General features: G+C 57.1%; 1 protein-coding gene across 5 annotated transcripts in view; it reads right to left on the reverse strand.

The window, feature by feature from the left end:
* Positions 1–1,044: 1,044 nt before the first annotated feature.
* NFIX (nuclear factor I X) overlaps positions 1,045–16,082 on the reverse strand; it is a 96,243-nt gene continuing 81,205 nt past the window's right edge. For 3 of the 5 annotated variants that reach the window (XM_060007892.2, XM_060007894.2, XM_060007893.1), the window contains 4 exons: positions 15,685–15,860; positions 9,877–10,024; positions 7,658–7,749; positions 1,045–3,002 (listed from right to left, as the gene is read on the reverse strand). In XM_060007892.2, coding sequence (XP_059863875.1) covers positions 2,988–3,002; positions 7,658–7,749; positions 9,877–10,024; positions 15,685–15,860 — 431 coding nt within the window. In that variant the 3' untranslated portion in view covers positions 1,045–2,987. The remainder of the gene's footprint in view (positions 3,003–7,657; positions 7,750–9,876; positions 10,025–15,684; positions 15,861–16,082) is intronic. The other 2 variants (XM_060007895.2, XM_060007896.2) reach the window with 1 other exon arrangement.

The raw sequence follows: 16,082 nt of genomic DNA on the forward strand, positions 1-16,082 counted from the left end.
GGGGAGACCCGCGGCCAGAGCAGCCCGCCGCCGGGCGCACGCCGCTGTCCCGTTCCGTTAAACTCAACAAAGAAGGGATATGCGTGTTCCTAACAAGTGCAGGATATTTAATTGATTCATAAACTTATGTATAATAGTTTGTGGGTTTTTTAAAACGTACTTTATAATGTAAGAAGCACCAGGGTTTTTATGTTGAATTATCTTTAAAATAATTTTCTCTCGTCCTTTTCCTTTTTGATCTTGTGTTGGTTTTTTAATGTCGAGGTGTTGTTTTTTTTATTTTTCAATTCTAAAATGTGAACGTTTCCTTCAGCCCTCCCACCGAAACCGAGAACGAACGACGAAACAAATAAAAACCCCAGATCATCCTCGTCAACGCAGGAAAACGACTTAAAAAAAAAAAAAAAAGAACAAAAAAAAAAAAAAAGGAAAAAACACTCAGCTTTCGTTACCCCCGCACAAGGCGGGGCAGGCCCGGTTCTTTTAGCGTCCCCAGAGCCGCGAGGACATTACAACAAAAATAGAATTTTTTTTCTTAATCTCTTAACATACAAAGATAGGAAAACTCTCTGATGCATTGCACTTGGTTCAATGAAAAAAAAAAAAAGTTCATTTCCCCCATATATATTTTTTGTGGGTTTTTTCTCTTCTAACACGTCCCCACATCTCCTGTCGCCCTCGTCGCCCCTCGCCTGCCCCTCACAACAACACTTAGGAAAGGAGCGGCCCCCAACCCCCGTGCCCACCCCGGCAGCCCTGCAGGGCGCGCTCCCGCCCCGGCCCAGCTGGCCTGCAGCTTCCGACCTCGCCTGGGCGGGCGCCCCGCAGACCCCCGCCCCCGAGGACCCACCGCGCCCGCGGCCCCGATTGTCTTCGAGGGAAGGGGCGTGTGCGGCCGGGCAGGGGGGCAGGGGTCCCTTCTGCTCCCCTCTCAGCTCTGACCCTGTTTAGCCAACCAAACTGAAAAATCATTGCACTTTGACCGCGCGTCACGCCCGGCCCACCCGGCCCCCCACCCCCCGCCCTACTCCCCACGACCCCCAGGCTCCCGCGGATTCCCCTATCCCCTGCTTCTCAGACCCGGTCCTCCTCGAGGGCTGCACGCGGATGGGGGAGGGGCTTCGCTCAACTTCCAACAAAAGCCACCCCTGGGGCCAGCCACCTTGTGGCTTCCAGCTGGGGAGGAGGCACCACTCAAGCAGGCCCCTTTTGCCCCAGGTAAGAGCTCTCCTCTCCTCTCCAGCCACCTCCCTCCCCTCCTTCCCTCCCTTTGCTTGGGGCCACAGCCTCACAAACTAGATTCACAATAAATAAAGCCCATAACCCACCCCTATGTGGTGCAACGTTGGGTTGATTGACTTTCAGAGGATCCTGACCTGTGCTTTGTGTTTTCATACAGTTAAGAAGGAGAGAGAAAGAGAGAGAGAGAGGCACAAGGACTCCAGAAGGGGGCCAAGATGCAGGGAGGAGGGAGTAAGGCACAGAAAGACAAGCCAGAGGGGCCAAGTCACACCCTGGAGGCGGGCTGGGCGTGCTCTTGCTCCCCTCCCTCCCAGGGGGGCTTCTGAAGACCCTCTGGACAGGCCCCCAACCATCCCTTGGGGGAGGAGGGGGCTGTGGTGGTGGTGGTGGGGGAGAGCTACTTCTTGTGGTGTGTTACCAAATTGTTCCCAAGTTGCTCAAATGGAGGAGTTCCCAATTGCAACAGCAAAAGACCGAAACAATGAATGCCCCACCCCTAAATAAAGAGTAAAGACATTACAGCTGAAATCCAGAGAGAAGTGGCCATGGGGGTGGCGTGGGGGAAAGGGGAGGCAGAGAAAGCTCCAAAACACTTTTGAAAAAGGACGACACCCAACACCCTCCAAAGGAACTGAAAGTCGGCAAGCAGGACGCCTACCTAGCGCGGGTGGCGGTTTAGCCAACGGCAGCGGCGGCTGCCTCGTCCTCCTCGCTCGACTCCCGGGTCCCCTTTCTGCTCCACTCTCCGGCCCGGCCACAGCAGGGCTGTCTGCGTAGGGGCAGGGGCAGGGACCGATGGGGCGGAGCGAGGGCACCTGCATGCGGGGCTGGGGTGTGGGGGCAACCTGGGGCCCACCTCCCCTCACGTGTAGCATGTCAGGACGGTGACCTTCCTGGCCTGCCTTGGGAGTGAGGGAAGAGGGGACCTGTCCCAGGCTGGGATGGGCTGTCTAGAGCATTCCGACCTTTTCCTATGGACTGTACAGAGGGGTTTGGGGCCCGGGGAACTGCCCCTGCAGCTCAGGGTCGGGTGGTAGAACACCCTCCATTCTGGGAGCACAAAACTAGCTCCGGGAGATGCCCCCTGCCCAGCCGGGGTTGGGGGGCTTCTAGCCCGAGGGTGGGGCAGAGGGACATCGCGAGGCTACCCTGCCTCACCCGGTCCAGAGCAGCTGGGGGAAGAAGCCAGAGGCAAAGGCAGTGAGGGAGGGAGGGGGTGGAGTCTGGAGGGGAGAGCCCTCTGGATCTGCACCCCATCATCTTTACAAGCTGGTCCTCTGAGCTCCCTAGTGAAGCTCCGGCCCTAGTCGAGGGTGGGGTTCCCCTAGGAAGGGTGAGGGTGGGGGACAGGCCCCTTCAGAATTGTGCTGGTTGCTTTGTTTGGGGATTTTGCTCCTTCCCCAGAAGGCCGGGACGGGATGTGGGGGGAGGAAGGCAGTTCTGCATCCTTTCTTTCTGTCCTCTACTTGACAGAGTCCGTTTTGCATGTTTCTTTCTGCTTGGCTGCTGGTGCACAGCTCCACCGAGACCTCTTCTGAGGCTCTCCGAGAACTGAGCTGCTTCTGGGGGCCTGCAGGGGTCCCCGGGCTGGAGGAGAGAAGGGCTGAGTGGCTGACGACGTCTAATTTTTGCTTTTCGGTGGGGCTGGGCTGGGCTGGGGGATTTTTTTCCACGTCTCAAAATTTCTTCTCCCCCCTTTTGAGGAACCTCTTCTTTTCATTTTGCCATTTCTTTTGTCGATCTTATCAGAGGAACCAGGACTGAAATGGGACGAAAAAAGAGGCGATATTGAGAATAGCAGGGGCAGGTCCCTTCTTGCTCCCACCTGGTCCTGTGACTCCAGGCCGGTTCCTGAGGCCCCTGGAGGGTCCAGCTCCAGCAGAGCCAAGGACACCAACACCTCGTGCAGAGGTACATCCCCACTCTGTCGGTCCCTTCTATGGGGATCCTGACCCCCCAGGAGACCCTGCCTCCGGTGCTAGAGTCCAGCTGGCCTTCTCGTGGGTACCGTGCCCAGCGGGTGAACCCCGTGGCTGGCACTGGCACAAGCACAGACCTGGGATCTGGCCATGTTTCCAATTGTTTAGGTTTTTGTGTGGGTCCTGGAGGGTGGGGGAGGATGCCAGGCTACAGCTTTTGTCCCCAGAGGGGTTTGGGGAGTGGCGTGGGGGGTAGCCCAGCTTCTTGCTGAGTTTTCTTTCTGTCTCTTTGGATTAAAAGCAGAAATTCCCATCTGCATAGCTCAGCTAAGGTCCCACAGCCTGAAAGTCTGGGGAGGGGTGGGTACCACATGGCTTCAGTCCCTAGCAGTACCAGGCCTGGGGGAAGGGATCAGTAGCCCAGTGGGCTTGATCTTCTACCCTCCTGGGCGCCACGCCCTGTGGAAGACCTGAGGCTCCCTCGGGTGGGCATCGCTTCCCTCAGGGTGCCAGCAGGGGGCGCCGCCTTCCCACAAACAGGATCTGGCAGCCACTCAGTACAAAACACACCTAGGGTGGACCCCTGGGAACTGGGCTGCCTGGCAGAACCCTCCACAAAAGGCTCTGGCCCCACCTCATGGCCAAGGGGCGGGGCAGGGGGGGTTCTACTCTATGGTCTACAGTGCCTGGGTATGTCTGGTTGTACCCTCGGGGCAAAATGGTGGTGGGTGGTCCCTGAAGATGCATCTTGGGGCCTCTCTCCGGCTCAGGGTCACAGACTCAGATCTGCAGAGGCCAAGCAGAGCTAACTACAGAGCATGCACCTGGTGCGGACTCATTCTATCCTCACTCCAACCCTGCACAGAAGCCAGGTGAAGAGAGGGTGGCTGAACTGCCCAAGGCCACACAGCCCACAGGGCCAAGCTGGGACTCAAATGCAGGGGGCAGCTCAAACTCAATGCTCCTAACTGCTATGTGTGGCGTGTTCACAGGGAGGCAGGGTCTGTGGTGACCAGGACACCAGCACCTTTCCAAGGCTGTGGCCAAGGCTGCCACATCAGGGTGAGGGCCTAGGGTGGCTAGATCAGCCAAATTTTCAAAAGAAGCTTGAGGGGCTTCCCTGGCCGTCCAGTGGTTAAGACTCTGAGCTTCCAATGCAGGGGGTGCGGGTTCGATCCCTGGTCGGGGAACTAAGATCCCACATGCCATGTGGTACGGCCAAAAATAAATTAATTTATTAATTTGAAAAAAAAAAAAGCAGCAGCAGCTTGAAAGTCCAGACAATTTCATGTGAAATTTTTCCAATATTTGAAACACTTGTCTTGGTCACACAGATTATGCCTACAGCCCTCAGGCTCTGGTTTGGAACCGCAGGCCACGGTCCACCATGAGATGGAGACATCCAGTTTTAGAGTTAGAAAGGGCCTTGGTTATATGAGATCATAGATGCTTACTAACCCTATCGTGGCAGTCATTTCGTGATGTATGTAAGTCAAGTCATGATGTTGTACACTTGAAACTTATACAATGCTATATGTCAATTATCTCTCAATGAAACTGGAAAAAAGAAGAAAGACAGGGCCTCGGAGATCATCTAGAACTTTCTGGGACAATGGAAATATTCTCTATTTGTGCTGTCCAGTGCAGTAGCCACTAACAATGCATGGCTTCTAGGCTCTTGAAATATGACTAGTGTGACCAAGGGACTAAATTTTTCTCTAGTTATTTACTTTAAACAGCCACATGTGGCCAGTGGCTACCACACTGGATATGGAGGAGGGCAGATGGAGGGCATTTGGAAACACGGGGGTTTGGGGTTGCCACAATGACTGGGGGCACTGCTAGCATTTACTGGGTGGGCAGAGATACTACACTTCCTGCCATGTACTGGACAACATGCAGAGAGGAGACCTGCCCTCCTTTGATGGAGCTCCTGGAGCACCTGCCCGAAGTTCAACCCCATCGACTGATTTTAGGCCAAATGGAGGCTCATGGGGGCCTAGCAAGGTGTGGGGGAAACCCGGGCCTGAGGCATTCTCAGAGTGGCTGGGGGAGGGCTGGTTCAGCCGCCAGCTCCCAGGCTTCGGTCCTGGCCGGAGGAACAGGGAAGCTGCCCGGGTGAGCCCCCTGTCCCTGCAGGCTCGGGTGTTAGTGTTCTCTGGGACACCCCCACACACACACACCTTCCCGAGGGGAGACTACACCAGAACCCTTACACCATCACCCTGGCTGCGAGCCTGCCCCTCCCCCTTCCTGTGAGGGAAAAGAGGCCGGGGACAACCAGCGTAGGGAGGACCTGCTTGGCCTCGATGCCCTTGGCAGGCCAAGCCAAGGCCCCAGACTGGCCCCGTTGGGGTCTCCTGAGCTGCACAGTGGCGGGGGGCGGGGGGACGTGCTCAGATTGAGGGGCCCTCCCCTCAGAGGAGGAAGACTCTGGTTTCAGGCCTGGAGTCAGGGACAAAGACAACTCCGACGGGACTCCCCGGTGCCTCCCCACGGGTCCCAGAGATGGGGGATCTGCTGGCAAGCACGGAGCGGCTTTTTCTGCTCACCCCTCCCTGTTTCCTGAGCCAGGTCCAAAATTGATTAAAACTAAGTAAAAAACGCTGCCCAGGGAATGACAAAATTGGTAAAATTCTCTTTTCTTCCCTCGTTCTATTGTTCTCTCTCCATCTGGTGCTCCAGAGATCAGCTAAAGTCACTGGTTACTGTGGAAACCGCCCCCCACTGGACCCCCTGCGCCCGCCGCAGCCGCCTGCCTGCCCCCAGGCCCGAGGGCTCCCCGCTCGCTCGGCTTGTCCGACTCCGGCCCCCCAACCCCCATCCCCAGACACACCTGCCTGCTCAGGGCCCCGGCCCAAGGCTCCTTGTAGGAACAAGGGGAAGAAAAACTGTTTCCCAAACTTGCCTCAGATTCTGAGTTGGCCCCAACATCCAAGCAAAGTGAGCAGAGAAAGTGAAGAAGGGAAAGCATGTGGAAGCGGAAATGGGGTGAATGGGGAGGGCTCATGGCAGTGGTCCCCGAGAGTGAGCAAGCGCATATACAGTCAGAGCTGCGGGGCGGACAGCGGGAGGGAGGGTGGGCAGGCAGGGGCACCAGAGCCCTGCCGCCTGGTGCCAGCCCAGAGCCAGGAGGGGAGGCCCTCCTGCTGTCCCTTCCTCTGGCACCCCCTCCTGCCCTCTACCAGCAGGGCTCTCTTGGCCTCCCTGGCACAGAGCGGAGGGGGCTGGCTCCAGCCCCTGCTCGGAGCCATTGTTTTTCTTCTCAACACCCCCAAGTTCAAGTTCATCTGGGTGTTACATCATGTCTGGTTGCTCCTGGAAACCAGACGGGTCAGACGTGACTCTGGGGAAAGGGGGTGGGAAGCTGGAGGGGGTTGAAGTTCTCCTCCCCTCCCCTCCTTGCCACTAGGGAGCTCTGAAGTTTGAAGTTTGACAAAGTTTTTTGGCTTTTTTTTTTTTTTTTTTTTTTTTTAGGGAGGGAAAGGAAAAGGGAAAAAAACAAAACCTTAAACCACACACACAAGACTTCCATCCACCAACTTTCTTTGGACTTGGGCCTCAGAGCAAAGAGGGAGCAGAAGCTGAAAGAGGTGTTCCCAGGGCTGAGGAAGCCTCCAAGGCCCTGGGCTCACAGGGTGTGTTTTTGTAAAATGTGCAAAAGAAAAAGATATTTGCATGCTCCCCTCCCCTCCATTCCCCAGAAGCCTCATACTGTAAAAGCTGCCTCTGCCCTGCTCCGGAGGCTGGTCCCTGTGCCCTGAGAGCCCTGGGCTCTACAGGCTATTCCCAGCCTCTTGGGGACAGGCACAGGGAGGAGAGGGCCTGCGTGCATGTGTGTGCAAAGATGCCTGTGCAAAACCAGGTCCAGGGGCCTCCAGCAGGAGGGCTGGAGGGGTGGCATTTCCTTGTGGGAACTGGGGGCAGATGGCAGCAGGACTGGGGGCTCCAGCAGCCTGGCCTCCCCTCTAACAGGATTCACAGGACGTGGGGGAGCCGCCCCTCCAGGGCGGCTTTGAGCCCTGCCTTACCCTCAGTGCCAGAGTCTCTGGGCACATGGCCCACCAGGCCGCTTCTGTCCCTCCTCCACCCCCAACCCAGCCCACCCAAAACCAAGGAAGAGGGGAGGGCCAGGGGCTAGGGCATCCAGCCGGAGCAAAAGGAGAGCAACAAGGCAGACCCTGTCCTCCTCCGGATGGAGCCTCCTGCTTCCATCTTTGCTTCCACCAGGCCTGGCCCAGAGCGCCTCTAGCCTTGGGTCCTTGGCTGCCTTCCCCAGGGCCAGGGCTGTCAGAGCTAATTATCCAATTAGCTGATTAGCCAGGGGGCCTGGGGGCTGCCTGGGGAGGCAGGCTCAGCTGGGCATGCAAAAGCCTGAGCCTTCCAGCCCTGCCCCAGCCTCTTCTCCCGGACTGCCCCAAGGATCCCTGCCTCCTCCCGGACACCAAGATGCCCCCACCCCTGCCTGCATCCACCTGGTGGGCAGGGCCTCCTACCTGAGACTGCTGTGGGATGTTCAGAAAGTTGCCGTCCCGGGGTCCGATGCTGACAAACCGGTTGGCAGAGGAGGCGCCTGTCGTTGCGAATGCTGTGGGGAGCAGGGGAGAGAGGGAGAGACCCCGTGAGGACTTGGAGCCTGCCCGGGCACTGCCCTTTGGGACTGCTGAGAGAGGGAGAGACTAGGTTAGACCACGTTGCCTGGGCTTAAGCTGGCAGTGGGAAGGACAGGCCCGAGGGGCCCCCTCCTCCTCTCACTGGACCAGGAGCACACAGTCCCCCACCCCTGGCACTCCGTTGCAGCCAGGCATCCTCTTTCACGGCCCTGGAGGCTATAGCTGAGGCCCCATGGGCCCACTTCTGTCCCCTAAACAGGCACTAGGCAGGGCCAGGGATACCCCTCATCCCAGAGCACCCGAAGCAAATACCCTCGCTTTCCTACCGGCCCTCTTGGGTCTGGAGAAGAGGGAGCCGGGGAGGGCGGGAGTTCTGGCAGACCGGCCCCATCCTGCTTGGAGAAGGCCATCTCAGCCAGGCCACCCCTCCAACTGGGGTGCCTAGTTGGGTGCTACACCACTTACCACTCTGGACCCAAGGACGGGGCCGGTGGTTTGGGAAACCTGAAGGGTCCCAACAGAGGGCTGAGCTGGGTGGGTCAGGGTCAGAGAGGGGTCTGGGTGCTGGCTGCTGGCTCAGGCACAGGGGTGGCAAGGCTCAGGCCCGGCACACATCCTCCTCCTTCGATGGATGAGCCAGGTCCTATGGTCCTGCTGTTCCCTGGGACCCGAGGTACAAGACGAGGAGGAGGCCAGAGGGCCTGGCAAAGGCCCAGGGCTTGGGCACCGGGGCAACGGTTCTAGGGTCTGGGGGGCAAATGGGCCAAATACCCAGGAGCTCTTCTTGGGTTGTCTGGCTGGAGCCCTATGGGAGGGGACTGGCGCTGCACCCCCAGGAGGAAGGATGCCCCCAGAGAGGACGAGGAGTGTCACAGCTAACTGGGAGCCCCCACCCCACCACCCCCTGCACCAGATACACCCCAGGGACCCCGTGCTCACCAGATTCTGTCCGTAAGTGGCCCCCAGCCACCCCGCAGCCTGGCTCCCCCTCTCCCACCCTGCCCACCTCCAATGACCATGACCATGACTTCGTGTCTTGTGGCGAATGCAGATGAGAAGATGGCATGAAGAGGATGGACAGGGGAAAAGAACTCAAACCAAGAAAAAAGAAGGTGAGACAGAGAGCGCGAGACGAAGAAAAGTGGTGAGATGGGCCACCCCTTCCGCCGCTGTCCCGAAGTCCTGGCCCACGGCCTGCCAGCCCCCAGAGCGCCCGAAGCGCTGCCCACCCCCCACCCACAGTCCCACAGACGGCACGCCGCCCACCCTCCGCCTCTCCTGTCCTTCAAGCGTCGTCGGGTCTAGCTTGGGCCTCTCAACTCAGATTTTTCTCTTCCCTTTGACAAAATTTGTCATCGGTTTAAAAAAAAAAAAAAAAAAAGAAAGAGAGAGAGAGAAAGAGATGAAGTAAGCCAAGGCCCAGAGCCCTTCCTTGTCCTTGGAACATCCAACCTGGGGAAGAAATTGAGGGAAGGGAGAGGGATGGGAAGGGGGGGAAAAAAAAAGAGGAACAACGAGAAACCAAATGTGAGACTGAAGGCTGAAGGGAGGGGGTCGGGGGCTGGCCTGCTGCACCTTTAGAGGCCTGAGGGACCCAGAATGGAGGTGAGGGGGGCAAAGGCAAAAAGGGGATGGTGGTGGCGTCGCCTTGTGGTCACATTTAATTTTCTTGGTGTGGGGGGGGCACAACGAAACAACAAAAAAATCAAAAAACGAAAAAACAAAAAATGAAAAAACAGCAATTAGGCATGAAGATGGCATGGCTGTGCCTCCCCTCCCCCCTCCCCCCCTGGCCAGCACCCCTGGCCTGTGTGCCCCACTGTGCTCCCTCTCCCGCCCCCCGGAAGGGGCCTGGGCCAGGGGCCCCAGCTGGGAGCAGCGGGCGGGCAGGGGGGCTAGTGGGGTGCTGGCTGGTGCAACTAAGGCCCAGGAGGCCGTGGTTGGGGGGCTCAGCTCTGCTCTTGTCTGGGTGGGAGGCTCCGTGGCACTCTGGGTTGGGGGGCTTTGGCAGTGAGGGAGGGGGCTTTTCTTTTTGCAGTGGAGACTGTTTGGATGGGCTGGGGACGCTGGGCGTTGTGGTTTCGGTTTCATCGTCCACTTACAAGGTGATGGAGGAGTCAAGGCGGCGCCGTCTGGGGCAGTGCTGGTGGATTTGGAATCAGGCATAGGAAGGGGCACAGGTCTGGCCACTGGAGGCGGCGGTGGTAGCAAAAATGACCCCGGGACTTTGCCCTGGCCGCTACCGTTGGGCTGCGAACAACATAAATAGAGTGACGCATGAAGGCACATCACACACAGACACACGCTCCCCTGCGCGGCCACGCCAGCTCGCTCCTGAGAGCGGGCGCTCCCGGCGGAAGATGATGCAGGACGGGATTCTCTCCTCCAGGGCACAGGGTTGGTGAGGGCGTAAGGCCTCTATTTGGTCTCTCAGGTGTTTCTCTCTTTTTTTTTTTTTTTTTTTAAGTTCTCTTTTGAAGTTGTGGGAGGGAGGAAGGGGGATGTCCGACGGGTGGTTTGTTATTTCTTAGGGAACAGGTTTTAGGTACCGAAACATGCCACCTAGCCGTACAAGCAGCTGCACTCAGAACTCTCACGCTCTTGAAGACCTTCTCCTATGGCAGGAAAGATGTACCAGCTTACCTCCTGTGCCCCCCTAAAACACACACATGCCTCCCCTCCGTGGGCCCCTGGGGTAGGACCAGCAGACCCCACCAAGGACCACAGGCCCACCAGCATCTGCCCCATGTCATGGCCTCGGGGGGATGCCAGGGAGCATGCCCTGGGCTCTGGTAGCCTGAGGACAGTGGGGTGCTGGCTTATCTGCTACAGAACAGCCCAAGAGGAAAATCCATTGCTGGCAGCTCTGGTTCCCACAAGGTTCTTTGAGTGGCTTTCCCTCAGAAGCTGGGGATGTCTGGTCACCAGATCCACTAATTGTCCTTTATTCCCTCTTGTGCCCTACACTTGAGTTTCCTCCTCCAGGCCCCATGTGTGGCCTTGTGTTCAATCAGCCTTTGGGCTTCAGGGGGTGTAGGAACCACAAGGGAGGGCAGAGGTCCCCAGCCTCTGGCAGACACAGCTCCCCTGGGCTCCACACCTCCTGCTGCTCTGGGCAGTGCCCTCGATGACCACCTGCAGCCTGGGCTCAAGGGGGCCAGGCCACAGCTTTTCATCCTAAACTGGTCCCTCTCCTGTGGGTCAAACCTCTGCCCTCCCAGCTACCCAGGTTTAGGACCTTGGGAGGTTCCTATGCTCCTCCTTCTGTTGGTGGGCAGACCCTGTGGGGCACACCCCTAGACGTGTCCAGCTGGGTCGTCCTTCTCTCCTAACTGGTTTCACCTGGACTGTGACAGTGAGACTCCCAAGGGGCCTCCCCTCTGCCGACAGTGTGCTCAGCAGCTCAGCACCCTTGGCACCTGGCTCTGTACTAGGCCCTTCACTCAGGTTGTGTCCGATCCTCCAACCACCCTGTAAGGCAGTGGTTCTTGCTTCGGGGCAGTTCTGGGTATTGACAGTGTCTGGAGACATTCCGCTTAGCACAGCTTGGGGATGGAGGCTGGGGATGCTGTTCAACACCCTACAACGCACGGGGCAGCCCCCAGGACAGAGGCTCATTGGCCCAAAGATTAACAGTGCTGTGGCTGAGAAACCTTGCTGCGAGGGAAGCTCTACTCTCGGCCTTTCACAACAGGGGATACTGAGGCTCTTCATGATTAAGTGGTCTAGCCAAAGTCACCCGGCTGTCATTGGAAAGGCCTGAGATTCAGAGTCATGTCTGTCTAACTCCTAGGATCCTACAGATTCTTTCCAACAGACTCATTAACCCTCTTCCCAAACCCAAAGGAGTTCAGACTTCTCCGATGCCCTAAAACCTTCCACAGCTACGACTACATCTGACATAAAACATAATCTCCCCGGCCAGGCACGCAAGGCCGCCGTGATAGAGCCCAGATGGGGTCTTCCACCACTCATGCCCCTACACTCCCTCCCCGCCGAGTACTTCCCATTGTAAACCTACTGGGGTTTCCAGAACACAGCCTAAGCAGTCGGGGCTGCACACTTGCCAACTGCAGAACCCACTGTTCTAGAATGCCCTTTCTCACACCCTTCAAAGCCTGCTCAGAAAACACCATCCCCAGCATGGGGACCAGCCAGGTGTCCTGAATCACCATCCATCTCTCTCTCTCTTGTTCTTCCAGGACACTGTTGACCTCCACTGGAGCCTCTGAAGCAGACTGCCTCCAAGGCTCCCCAACAAGCAGGTGGAATGTCACCTCTGTGTGGCCCAAGCATGTAGCACTCAAGTCCCACTGACTGAGTTGAATCAACTAGTCCATCCTGCTGCACTTTAAAACCACAGAGCCCCATGGCTGAACCGCGCAGGCCATGCCCTTCTGCGTTTCTGCTGTCCCACCCTCCATCCTTCACCTCTAGTGACCAGTCACCTAGGTCTGACGCTGTCCCTCCAAACGGTTCCCTCGACTTGATCTTTCCTGCCCACTTAGAGGCCCGTGACAAAAGCGAGCAGTGGCTGCTTCTAGTGCTTATTGGTGTCCTGGGCTGAAGACCCTTTGTGCTGGGTGTCATTTTGGAAATGGACCTTTCAGTTCCAAACAACAGCACCGGCCAGAGAGCAAGGGTTTCCGGCTCTCCAGGGTGGTTCTGACATCCACGTGGAAACTGCCTTCCCTCATTTTCACAGGCTATCTTGTTCCTATCTCATTCTTCCATCAGGGCAGGAAATGGAATGATCCCAACAGATTCACAGCCTCACTTCTTCTCTCCGGGCTGTCCTGAGCTTGGGCTCCAGGGGGGCTGGGACACGGGAGCTTTCCAGGCAGCCCTTGCTCCCATAGGGCAGCCTCTGGCTCCTCAGAGCCTGTCTCTGCCTAGGAGGATCTAAATCACTAATCCCATCCAATAAAGCAAATCCTAGCCCAATATGGCCAGACATCGAAACCTGCTGATTTACAACATTCAATTTCCGGAAGCAAGTCCCAGCCAGGCTAGGATGTCTCAGCTCTGGTTGGGGTACAAGTTGAGGTTTTAAAAATCTCAAGGTCTTGTGACTTTGCAGTGCCTTAAGACCTTGTGAGTTAAGATCTTAGAAGGAACCTAGGGGCTGGGATAGCTCCTCACATTCATCTGACAGATGAAGATGTGGGCCTGGCCATTCTGGCACTGGTGGTCAAGGCTGAGCTAGTAACCAGGCTTTCTGCCTCCCAGAGTCATACTCTCCCATCAGGCCCTGCAACTTCTTCATCGTGCTCACCTGGTGGCCTCTTCTCTATGACAGAAATACAGCTAACCAGGTATCCTCTTTCTGCCCTTTGCATGTCCTCTAAGTGGTGTCTCCATTTGACCTTGGCCTTTACCAATGTGGTTTTCTCAATCAGGGCCTTATGCTGAGGTCTAAGAGGTGCCTGGGAACCATTCTGCAAGTTGTCTGTAAAATTTTGTATGCGTATATTTTTCTGCAAAGATGATCCATAACTTCAGATTCTCAAGGAGATTAGGAATTTACTCCTCTAGTCTCTAGATCAGTGGTTCTAAAAGTGGGTCCGCGGACCAGAAGCAGCATCACCTGGGAACTTGGGGGCGAATGCAGATTCTCGGCCCCACACCAGAACTGCTGAATCAGAATTAGGTGAGGCCCAGCTACCTGTGTGTTAGTGAAGCCTCCAAGTGACTCTCATACATGCGAAGACTGAGAACTACTACCCTGGAGGTGGCTATGGAGCAAGCACAGCCCTGTACCGCCACCGTCTGCCACCAGGTCAGCTGCAGAGCCCAGGGCCTCTCTCTGGCTCGCCCCTCCTCCATAGCGTGATGCCATCTCTAGCCTCCTCTCAGAAACTGGGCCCAATGGAGCAGACTCACTGCAGAATTCAAGCCCCACCCCCCCAACTCTTGGGCACAACAGGCCACGAGAGGAAACCTGCAGAGACTGCTCTCCAGCCGAACTAGACTCTCTGTTTAACCAGAGGGGCTGTTTGCTCCCCTATCGGTAGTGTTTTGTCTGCGGTATACTCCAAGCAGGCACCTGCCTTGAGAAGAGAACCGTCTAGGCCAAGTGAGCCCTTGATCTTTTTTTAATTTATTTTTTGGCCACGCCACACAGCTTGTGGGATCTTAGTTCCCCGACCAGGCACTGAACCGGGGCCCTCGGCCGTGAAAGCACAGGGTCCTAACCACTGGACCTCCAGGGAATTCCTGAGCCCTTGATCAGGAACAGGCGCAAGACCTGGCCATCAGGATGCCCAGGGATGGACTGACCCCCACTCTTGAGGGTCCTGTGGGTCAGCTTAGGCTCTTTGGGCTAAGTCGGTCCCCCAGGTGGCTGTCATTTTGATCCCAAACCCCAGCTGCGGCCTTAGGAGAGAAGCAGGCACGGAAGGGTTCCTGGTCTCTCTGATCCATATTCCAGACCCCAGGCCCCTTGGGGGCTGGGACACATGCTGGCAGCTCCCGTAGACTCTGCCAGTATCTCTGAAGGAAGCACGGAAGCTGTTGGAGTCATGTCCACTTTTCCCTCCATGCCCCTAAGAGTGGACAGAGCTTGTCCAGAGAGGTGGCCGAAGCTCTGAGTGTGCTAACGAGCTGCAGAGCCAGCAAAAGAAACCCTTGCAGGGCAAAGGGGAGAGAAAGATGAGAAAAGTGGAAGAGGAAGAAGAGCGGGAGGTAGGGAAGGAGACTGGCTTCTGTCCTAGACAGCGAGAGCAAGGAGGCTGAGCCACGGCCCTGCCCCAGATCAATACACCAGCACCGTGCAGGGCGCCCCGAGGCCGCACCAGGCTGAGCGGAGGGCCGCTGCTCTCGCTGGGCTGCCTCTGGCGTGGGCTTCCCAATGTCTTTCCCTACCAAGGCACTTTGAGTGTCCTCCCCATCTGACCTCTCACAGTGGGGTTCCAGGCTGGACCAACTGTGGGGAAAGGAGCTGGGCCTTCTCATAGCACAGCATGCTGCTGGAGTTCCAGAACATTCCCAGAGGTCTAGAGACCACCATGCCCCAACCTGGAATGGTCTCCCAGGGACTAAACAAGGACCACTGTCCCACGGAAGGGTCACCTTTGGCCCACTGCCGTCTGGGATAATTCCTTTGCTGAGTGGCTCTGTGTTTCTGCTCATCAGTGACCAGGCCCCGGGGGCTTGCTGACGGAGAAGGACAGTGGGGCCACAGAGCTCCATGGGGAGCCAGTCTCTCTCCCAGGCTGAGGAGCAGAAGACTTCACTCCAGAACCATGACTGACCCGAGAACCCCCTTGTTAAGAGTCCTGCCAACAGGAGTCTCATGAAAGACCCTGTGGAACTAGGCCTGCCCTCTACTAAGGGCTTCTCACTGGGGGATGATGATGCCCCCAGGGCACACCGAAATCTGGAGACATTCATGATCAACACAGCTGGGGAGGGGGCGGTGTTGCTGGCATAGAGTGGGTGGGGGCCAGGGATGCCGCTCAGTACCCCACAGTGCACAGGACATCCCCACACAACAGAGAATGAAGAACCCCAAGTGTCAATAGTGGGAAACCTTGGTCTAGAACCTACCAAATCCCTGCAGCCCTGAGGTTTAAGAGGGGTGTTAGGAGCTAAGGGGCCTGGGCCCAGGTTGGACAGATCATGGGTACACTCCTGCTAGAGGAAAAGACCACAAGGAGGGCAAAAAGCCCAAGCAAGGTGGGCCCAGCCACTGCCCCCTCATCTCTGGACCGTGACAGACAGGCCCCGGCCTGATACGTGGACCCCTACTCCCAGACCCAGAAGATCGAGGTGTTCGGCACTACCGGCTCTCTGCTGCTGCAGCCCCAGGTGGGCTTCCAGCTTTTGGGCCCTCTCCCTGTGAGCCCTGAGACAGACAGACAGACGCAAAGATGAGCTGTAGAGGGGCTCGTGGGGTCCTCTGGACTCACCTGTCCGGTGGCCTGGCCCGAGCCATCCGAGCACACAAACTGCACAAACTCCTTCAGCGAGTCCTGCCCGTGGTGGTGGTGGTAGCGGATGGTCGGGTGCGTGAAGTATGGGCTCGACTGCTGGATGATGGATGTGGAGGGGAAGTGCAGCGCTGATGCTGTGGCCCGTGGGCTCCCTGCATGCACGTGGCAGGAAGAAAAGGGCATCGTCAGGGCCTAGGAGGCAGTGGGGTGGGGAGCACTGAAGACAAGGAGAACTGCTGGTCAGAGCACTTTAGATCCAGAGAACGGGCAGGAGCAGGGCAGGGACCAGAGTGAGGAGAGCGAGGCACTGGCCGCTAGTGTGAAAGTTAAGATGGTGCCAAATAACTCAGCAAATCAAGATAAATAACATTTTA

Source organism: Delphinus delphis, chromosome 3 (assembly GCF_949987515.2).
Source record: "Delphinus delphis chromosome 3, mDelDel1.2, whole genome shotgun sequence".
NCBI classification, from domain to species: Eukaryota; Metazoa; Chordata; class Mammalia; order Artiodactyla; family Delphinidae; genus Delphinus; species Delphinus delphis.